The sequence below is a fragment of the Littorina saxatilis genome, linkage group LG8, assembly GCF_037325665.1.
Source record: "Littorina saxatilis isolate snail1 linkage group LG8, US_GU_Lsax_2.0, whole genome shotgun sequence".
Lineage (NCBI taxonomy): Eukaryota > Metazoa > Mollusca > Gastropoda > Littorinimorpha > Littorinidae > Littorina > Littorina saxatilis.
The window spans coordinates 23,893,984-23,903,983 of record NC_090252.1 but is presented as its reverse complement, the minus strand read 5'-3'; the positions used below and the strand labels follow the sequence as shown (position 1 = coordinate 23,903,983).

The following is a 10,000-nucleotide window of genomic DNA, read 5'->3' as shown; positions in this document are numbered from 1 at the left end:
TATCTTACAAACCATACGTACAATCGTAAGCGACAGCGCCCGTTCCGGACCAACCCGACCACATCCGATTATCCTCGAGTCAGGAATTCGCCGCATTCCGGCAAAGTCCGTAACGGCATGCAAATGAGTTCCAAAAGAGCGCCACTGTTTAGCCCCGAAATAGATCACAGAGTACGATTTTAGTTGAACGCTTGTGTGAGTAAGAGTTTGGGAGACAGTCTTACGAAGCAAGATGGAGTCGAGAGACAGTGACAGCATTGTCTGGAAGGTGGTTGTAAGTCCCTGAGAGTTTCGGAGAAAGATTTTCTCACGGTTGTTTATAAATACGGTGATGTAAGAGGGGGTTTGTGCTTCCTTATGTCCGCGCCTAATTATGGAAGATGAATCATTGTTTGGCTTCTTTGATCAGGTACTGCGCGGAAAATATTATGTAGGTGTGGGTGGTATAGCCATTGACAAGAAAAGAGCACTGAGTGTCTTAGGTTTTGCCCAATGTTGGTCAAATTGTCGGCCGGGTTCGTTGGGGTGATTATATTTATATGTCCTTGCTTAGTTCATGACCTAGCCTGTTCAGGACTAGAACCTATGTTTTGATGTGGCGACTGAGTTTGGGCCATGCCCTTTGAAGTCCATGCTTGAAAATTTTGAAGAGTTTGTTTGTTTGTTTGTTTGTTTGTTTACGTGTTTGTTTGTTTGTTTGTTTCTTATTGGATCAATGCATATTCGTAGGTTTTATAATTATAGCTATGGTAAGAAAATATGTAAATGATAGTTATTAAACTAAAGTTAATCAGCATTACTCAGTCAGTATTGGATCTGCTGTGTACTCATTCTGGGTGTTTTTCCCCTCGTTATCCTCGTTATTGTTCTCGTTCGTATGCTTTTACTCTGAATTTTCTTTGCAGTAGCTAGTCTAATCCTTCAAAGTAAGATGGTTGATAACGGCATGATTAATATAATTACCAAAGATAAATAAAGGGAGATGTATATTGAAGGGCCAATGAGAGACGCTGGTTGATAACACAGACATGACGGGCGCTATGGCGTAATGGATAAGACATCGCCCTCCTAATAGGAAGGTCGTGAGTTCAAATCCCGGCCGCGGCCGCCTAGTGGGTTAAGGGTGGATATTTGTTTCCGATCTCCGAGCACGGTCAACTTAATGTGCAGTCCTGCTAGTGCCTTATCCCCCTTCGTGTTTTCACGCAAGCGCAAAGCGGATCCTGTAATCCATGTCAAGAGTTCGATGGGTTATAGAAACACGAAAACACCCAGCGTATGCTGCCTGCTGCGAATGCTGCATGCTACCCCGAAATCGGCGTATGCTGCCTGAATGGCGGGGTAAAAACGGTCATACACGGTCGTGTAAAAACATGAGTGAACGTGGGAGTTTTAGACCATGAACGAAGAAGACAAAGAAGAAGAAAATTCCACAGAGGTTTGCCCAGTGGAAGTTCTTGCAGGCAAAGACTCCACGCTTTGTTGCCAACAGTTTTTTTGAAAACAAAAGACACCCTTGATGTCAGCTGCGCACATAAGCTTGGCGGTTGCAAAGTCTAACTGCTCCATCTTCATGTGTTCGTGTGTGAGTGCGAAGACAAAGAGTGGGTGCAAGGTGCGCTGTTTCAATTCCTTATATTTATACAATCGTTCGTTCTTTTGTTTTTACGCTGAATGTTCTTTGCAGTAGCTAGTCTAATCCTACAAAAAATGGCGGTTGATAGCGGCATGGTTAATGCAATTCAAACAGCCGATTGAGGGGGGGAGGGGGGAGGGGGGGGGGGGGCAATATTATTGCGCAGTTGTTTTCCACAGAGGTTTTCCAAATGGAAGATTCTATGCTGTGTTTCCAACTGCAAAAGTGCATATTTTTTTCCAAAACAAAAGACACTCTTTGTGACAGCTGCACACATAAGCTTGGCGGCTGCAAACTCACGGAATGCACTCGCCTTGTTCTAGTTCCCAAAACGCTGTTTGCACCGAGACAACATGGGATACACCACATGGAGGAAGCCCGTTCTTCCTCCTACGTCTTTTGACCTGTCTCATGGTTGAAAGGCTCTCTTCCCTACTTTGGTGGGTCGGTTTGAATGGAGTGGTGTGTGTGTCCAGAGGAGAAAGAGACTATTGCGGCAAACTTGTAGGGAGCATAATTATGAGCCTTGGTGTGTGGAGTGACACGTGCACAGGGAGGTCAATGTACTGAGTTCAGAGGAGACAGGGGAAGGGTGAGGGTGAGTGGGGAGGGGGGCGGAGAAGGGGTCAGGGGGATGGGTGGGTTAGAAGGTGTGTGTGTGTGTGTGTGTGTTCATGCTGCTGCCACTACTTTTAGTACTAAAAGTATTAATATTGCTGCTACTACTACTACCACTACTACTACTACTACTACTACTACTACTACTACTACTACTACTACTACTACTACTACTACTAACATTACCACTTCTTCTGCTGCTGCTTCTACGACAACTACTACTACTACTACTTCTTCTGCTGCTGCTGCTACGACAACTACTATTACTACTACTACTACTACTACTACTACTACTACTACTACTACTACTACTACTACTACTACTACTACTACTACTACTACTACTACTACCATGAGCACGACGAAAACAACAAATTTAACCCACATGTATCTTCATTTATTTTTGTCTTCTCTATTCTGTTGCCGTAAGCTGAGAGGACTGCAGCAATTACAGATTGACTACGGCAGCAAATAAATACCGCTGATGCTTTAACTCTCGAAAAGAAAGAGGGAAACAAAGGTTGTGACTCACAGAGAGAGCATATTTAAGTGTGACAGCCAGTTCACGTACGGAACATGAATGCAAAAAAGTGCTTGAAGCCAGTTCTGTTTATTCGACGGCGCTTCTACTCTCAGTAAGTTTACGAGTTATTAGCACAGTCGTAAGCGGAATACACGCAGATAGTGACTAACAGCTTTACTATAATACTCGGTCAGACCCGTCCTGCTGGCATCCAACTCTCGATCACGACCACCTGCCAATAAACAATCCCGAAGAGTTATTGTTTCTATATACAATTCTACTTGCCTTACCGAAAACCTGCTACTACTACGACCTCTTTTAGTCGGTCCCTTGCATGGCCGTTATTGACAGGTTCCACTCTTTTACAACTACTGCTTCTGCTGTCGCTCCTGCTGCTACCACTACTACTACTACTACTACTGCTGCTTCTGCTGCTTCTGCTGCTGCTACTACTACTACTACTACTACTACTACTACTACTACTACTACTACTACTACTACTACTACTACTACTATAAATAATGATAATAATAGTATAATAGGCACAATCCTTCTCAGCTCTGCCGGCCAGATGACAAGACTATCCCACCACTTGGTCACATACATACGTGTACCAAACAACATTTTTTTGTAATGAATCAGTTCCTTAAATAAACACAGTTTTGCACAGTAAGTTCATTAACAAATTCCAACTGTCAACGTTTGTTATATGACCAAGTGGAGTGGTGGTCTTATCCCATGTAAAATCCTGGCTAGATCTGAGACGGTGAGCCAACATGATTTCACGGGAAAGTACTGCTGCTGCTGCTGTTGTGATAACTACTGCTTCTGCTGTTGCAGCTAATACTGCTACTACTGATGTGACAACTACTGCTACTGCTGTTGGAGCTGCTACTGCTACTACTGATGTAGCTGTTACTGCTACTACTGATATGGCAACTCAGTACTGCTACTACTGATGTGGCAACTACTGCTATTACTGATATGGCAACTACTACTACTACTGATATGGCAACTACTGCTACTACTGACGTGGCAACTACTGCTAGTACTGATATGGCAACTACTGCTACCACTGATATGGCAACTACTGCTACTACTGATATGGCAACTACTGCTACTACGGATGTGGCAACTACTGCTACTGTTGTTGTGGCTGCTACCGCTACTACTGATGATGTGGCAACTACTGCTACTACTGTTGTAGCTGCTACTGCTACTACTGATGTGGCAACTACTGCTACTGCTGTTGTAGCTTCTACTGCTACTACTGATGTGGCAACTACTGCTACTGTTGTTGTGGCTGCTTCTGCTGTTGTAGCTACTAGTGCTACTACTGATGTGACAACTACTGCTACTGCTGTTGTAGCTGCTACTGCTACTACTGATGTAGCTGTTACTGCTACTACTGATATGGCAACTCAGTACTGCTACTACTGATGTGGCAACTACTGCTATTACTGATATGGCAACTACTACTACTACTGATATGGCAACTACTGCTACTACTGACGTGGCAACTACTGCTAGTACTGATATGGCAACTACTGCTACCACTGATATGGCAACTACTGCTACTACTGATATGGCAACTACTGCTACTACGGATGTGGCAACTACTGCTACTGTTGTTGTGGCTGCTACCGCTACTACTGATGTGGCAACTACTGCTACTACTGTTGTAGCTGCTACTGCTACTACTGATGTGGCAACTACTGCTACTGCTGTTGTAGCTTCTACTGCTACTACTGATGTGGCAACTACTGCTACTGTTGTTGTGGCTGCTTCTGCTGTTGTAGCTACTAGTGCTACTACTGATGTGGCAACTACTGCAACTGGTGTTGTGGCTGCTACTGCTACTACTGTTGTAGCTGCTAGTGCTACTACCCAGCTAGCAAGCTTTCGTCGGCCGACTGACGATTTCAGTCGGGTGACGTCGTCAAATGTCGTGTGTCGACGTCCGTTGTCGCGCCGATATAGTTTGCCTGTGTGTAAAACTCGGCAAATGTACGTAATAAACCCCGACATCGGCCCGACGCAATGTTGCTGTCGATAAAAATATGCAGAGTTACGGGAGATAACAACTTGAATTTATTATCATTATTTTAACATTTGTTACGTCCCCTGTTCAAGCGTCGGGAACGGCGTGACATGACTCTGCAAATGCGAAACTAAATTATTCATATTTGTTGACTTTTTCACATAGGAGTAGGATAATTAATTGTAAGTTTTGTTTGTATATTTGCAATCAAATACAGCATGAGCTCAAACCATGAGTTTTACATTTTAAAAATACGCCATCATATATACTTGAAATACTCTTATAGCTTTCCTTACGGTACAAACAAGATTGAGTGTGAACATGGCCGGCTAGCTGCTACTTTCCCGCGTGAGCGAAGTTTATTTGTTTTCTTAGTTCAAGTTAATATCGAAAGAAGAGACATTCTTGCGAATGTTGTACAGCACATTGATGATATGTTATCCGAGACGAATGTCGCCTCGGGATCTCAATCTGAGTGCTGGTCCCAGTGCCACGTGGTGGCGGTGATAGTTGACAAGTTAAAATTGTGTAGCCAAGGACGGATGGAAACCTACAGGTGTGTTCAAGCTGTTAACGTCAACTCGAGGTCAACCGACGGATCCAGCGAGTAAGTGATTTTGGTTTTTCTTGCTTTAATGTTAGTTTTGCTGTTATACAGTGGGGGGGGGGGGGGGGGGGGGGGAGTACATACTGCTGTATCTGTATATATGTAGATGTAGGTGTTTTGTCCTGTTACAGTGGGGGGGGGGGGGGGGGGGGGGGGAGTACATACTCATGATACTGCTGAATCTGTAGCTGTAAGTGTGGTTTGCACTGTTACACTTGGGGGGTGGGGTGTATGTATACTGATGTATCTGTAGCTGTAGGTGTGTGTATTGCATTGTAACACTTGGGGGGGGGGGGGGGTACATACTGATCTATCTGTAGCTGGTGGTGTGTTTTGCACTGATGCACACTTGGGGGGGGGGGGGGGTGTACATACTGCTGAATCTGTAGCTGTAGGTGTGTTTTGCACAGTAACACTGGGGAGGGGGGGGGGGGGGTGTACATACTGCTGAATCTGTAGCTGGAGGTGTGTTTTGTACTGTTACACTTGGGGGGGGGGGGGGCGGTTGTACATACTGATGTATCTGTAGCTGTAGGTGTGTTATGTACTGTTACAGTAGGGGGGGAGGGGGGTTGAACATACTGCTGTATATGTAGCTGTAGGTGTGTTTTGCACACAGGGGGGGGGGGGGGGGGGGGGTTGAACATGTACTGCTGTATCTGTAGCTCTAAGTGTGTTTTGCACTCTACACGGGGGAAGGCGGTGGAGTGTTGTACATACTGCTGTAGGGAAGTTTTGTACTGTTACATTGGTGGCAGCGGGGGGAGGGGGGGTGTACATAATTCTGAATCTGTAGCTGTAAATGAGTTCTGTACTGTTGCAGTGGGGGGGGGGGGGGGGGGGGTTGTACATACTGCTGTATCTCATAATCTGTAGCTGTAGGTGTGTTTTGCACTGTTACACGGGGGGGGGGGGGGGGGGGAGGGGGGTTGAACACACTGCTGTATCTGTAGCAGTAGGTGCGATTTGAGCTGTTACAGTTGGGAGGGGGGGGAGGGTGTACATACTGCTGTAGCTGTAGGTGTTTTTGGCTCACGTAAGTGTAGCCTATGCGATCGTAACTTTGTCTGTCTGTGCGTGCGTGCGTGCGTGCGTCTGTGCGTGTGTATGTCTGTGGTAGAAACTCTAACATTTGAAGACGTCACATTACATTGACGTCACATTATGACGTAAGAGGGTTAGACGTCACGCGAAGGAAGTACTGACAGTCTCGGTCATTATTATTTTGAGCGCGCCGAGACTAGTTGGCAGTCGTGTCCTTGTAAGTAGGCTACATGCAGACAGACAGATCTAGATCTAGTGTCTCGCTTTCTTGCACAGTTTCACCTATGCTCTTTCTCTCTCTGTCTCTGTCTGTGTGTGTGTGTGTGTGACGGAGTGATTGAGTTTGTGTTACTGTTTGTCGATTTCTTACGTGAGCCTTGATGGCTTCGCCTCTTGTTTACACTGTTACACTTGGATTGGGGGAGGGTTGTACACACTGCTGTATCTGTAGGTTTGTTTTCCACTGTAACACTGGGGGGAGGGGGGGGGGGTTGTACTGCTGTAGCTGTAAGTGAATTTTGCACTGTTACATTTTGGGGGGGGGGGGGGGGGTGGTACATACTGCTGTATCTGTAGCTGCATGATATACTGCTGTAGCTGTACGGGGAGGGGGGGGTACATACTGCTGTAGCTGTTAGTGATTTTTGACTCACATGCGAAGCAAAAGTGAGTCTATGTACTCACCCGAGTCGTCCGTCCGGACGTCCGGAAAACTTTAACGTTGGATATTTCTTGGACACTATTCAGTCTATCAGTACCAAATTTGGCAAGATGGTGTATGATGACAAGGCCCCAAAAAACATACATAGCATCTTGACCTTGCTTCAAGGTCAAGGTCGCAGGGGCCATAAATGTGTTCTAAAAAACAGCTATTTTCACATTTTTCACATTTTCTCTGAAGTTTTTGAGATTGAATACCTCACCTATATATGATATATAGGGCAAAGTAAGCCCCATCTTTTGATACCAGTTTGGTTTACCTTGCTTCAAGGTCACAGGAGCTCTTCAAAGTTGGATTGTATACATATTTTGAAGTGACCTTGACCCTGAACTATGGAAGATAACTGTTTCAAACTTAAAAATTATGTGTGGCACATGTTATGCTTTCATCATGAGACACATTTGGTCACATATGATCAAGGTCAAGGTCACTTTGACCCTTATGAAATGTGACCAAAATAAGGTAGTGAACCACTAAAAGTGACCATATCTCATGGTAGAAAGAGCCAATAAGCACCATTGTACTTCCTATGTCTTGAATTAACAGCTTTGTGTTGCATGACCTTGGATGACCTTGACCTTGGGTCTTCTTCTTCTGCGTTCGTGGGCTGAAACTCCCACGTACACTCGTGTTTTTGCACGAGTGGAATTTTACGTGTATGACCGTTTTTACCCCGCCATTTAGGCAGCCATACGCCGCTTTCGGAGGAAGCATGCTGGGTATTTTCGTGTTTCTATAACCCACCGAACTCTGACATGGATTACAGGATCTTTTACGTGCGCACTTGGTCTTGTGCTTGCGTGTACACACGAAGGGGGATAAGCCACTAGCAGGTCTGCACATAAGTTGACCTGGGAGATCGGAAAAATCTCCACACTTAACCCACCAGGCGGCCGCGGCCGGGATTCGAACCCTCGACCTTCCGATTAGGAGGCCGACGTCTTACCACCACGCCACAGCGCCCGTCTGACCTTGGGTCAAGGTCACATGTATTTTGGTAGAAAAAATGTGTAAAGCAGTTCTTAGTATATGATGTCATTGCTAGGTTTAGTTGTTTGACCTTGACCCTGAAGGCCAAGGTCATGTAAAGGTCAAACATGTGAGTCGTATGGGCTTTGCCCTTCTTGTTTATACTGCTGTAGCTGTACGGGGAGGGGGGGTATACTGCTGTAGCTGTTACAACTTAGTGATTTTTGCACTGTTACAGGGGGGGGGGGGGGGGGGTGGAGTACATACTGCTGAATCTGTAGCTATAAGTGTGGTTTGCACTGTTACACTTGGGGGGTGGGGTGTACATACTGATGTATCTGTAGCTGTAGGTATTGCATTGTAACACTTGGGAGGGGGGGTACATACTGATCTATCTGTAGCTGTAGGCGTGTTTTGTACTGTTACACTTGGGGGGGGGGGGGCGGTTTGTACATACTGATGTAGCTGTAGGTGTGTTATGTACTGTTACAGTAGGCAGGGAGGGGGGGGGGGGTTGAACATACTGCTGTATCTGTAGGTCTAGGTGTGTTTTGCACTCTACACGGGGGAAGGCGTTTGAGTGTTGTACATACTGCTGTATCTGAAGCTGTAGGTATGTTTTGTACTGTTACAGTGGTGGCAGCGGGGGGAGGGGGATGTACATAATTCTGAATCTGTAGCTGTAAATGAGTTTTGTACTGTTACCGTGGTGGGGGGGGGGGGGGGGTTGTACATACTGCTGTAGCTGTAGGTGTGTTTTGCACTGTTACTAAGGGGGAGGGGAGGTGTACATACTGCTGTAGCTGTAGCTGTAAGTAATTTTTGCACTGTTACACTTGGGGGGTTGTATATACTGCTGAATCTGTTGCTGTAGGTGTGTTTTATACTGTAATACTGAGGGGGGGGGGGGGTGTATACGGCTGTATCTGTAGCTGTAGGTGTGTTTTGTACTGTTACAGTGAGGGCGGTAGGGGCGGGGGGTTCTACATACTGCTGTATCTGTAGCTGATGTGTTTTGCACTGTTACACTGGGGGGGGGGGGGGGGGGTTGTACACACTGCTGTATCTGTAGGTTTGTTTTCCACTGTAACACTGGGGGGAGGGGGGTTATACTGCTGTAGCTGTAAGTGAATTTTGCACTGTTACACTTGGGGGGGGGGGGGGGGGTGGTGGTGGTACATACTGCTGTATCTGTAGCTGCACCCAGCCAGCAAGACATTAGCGGCCGATAGTCGGCCGAACACCCTTCAAAAAGTCGGGCAGGTGACGTCAAAAGATACGACGCGGGTGTTGGCCCGACTAACTTTTGCAAAGAGGCAACGAGGAGGCCGACAGGCGGCCGAACACCTGTACTATGGCGGCACGCATCCGGTCCGATGTTAATCGGCCCGATGGCTTGTTGGACCTGCGGCCCGACACCTTATGCCGACATCGTCCCGATGTCTTCCCGCTGAAATCGATATCTTCCCGATGTCGGCATAAGGTGTCGGACCGCAGGTCAAACAAGTCATCGGGCCGATTAACATCGGACCGGATGCGTGCCGCCATAGTGCAGGTGTTCGGCCGCCTATCGGCCGCCTCGTTGCCTCTTTGCAAAAGTTAGTCGGGCCAACACCCGCGTCGTATGTTTTGACGTCACCGGCCCGACTTTTTGAAGGGTGTTCGGCCGATTATCGGCCGCTAATGTCTTGCTGGCTGGGTACTGATGTGGCAACTACTGCTACTACTGTTGTAGCTGCTACTGCTACTACTGATGTGGCAACTACAGCTTCTGCTGTTGTAGCTTATACTGCTAAAACTGATGTGGAAACTACTCGCTTTTGCTGTTGTAGCTACTACTG

At 46.5% G+C, this 10,000-nt stretch overlaps 1 protein-coding gene across 1 annotated transcript; it reads left to right on the top strand.

The window, feature by feature from the left end:
* Window positions 1-3,785: 3,785 nt before the first annotated feature.
* Window positions 3,786-4,217, top strand: LOC138974562 (uncharacterized). The gene has a single exon (XM_070347280.1). It carries the CDS (start codon window positions 3,786-3,788, stop codon window positions 4,215-4,217), a length of 432 nt encoding a protein of 143 aa, XP_070203381.1.
* Window positions 4,218-10,000: the final 5,783 nt, after the last annotated feature.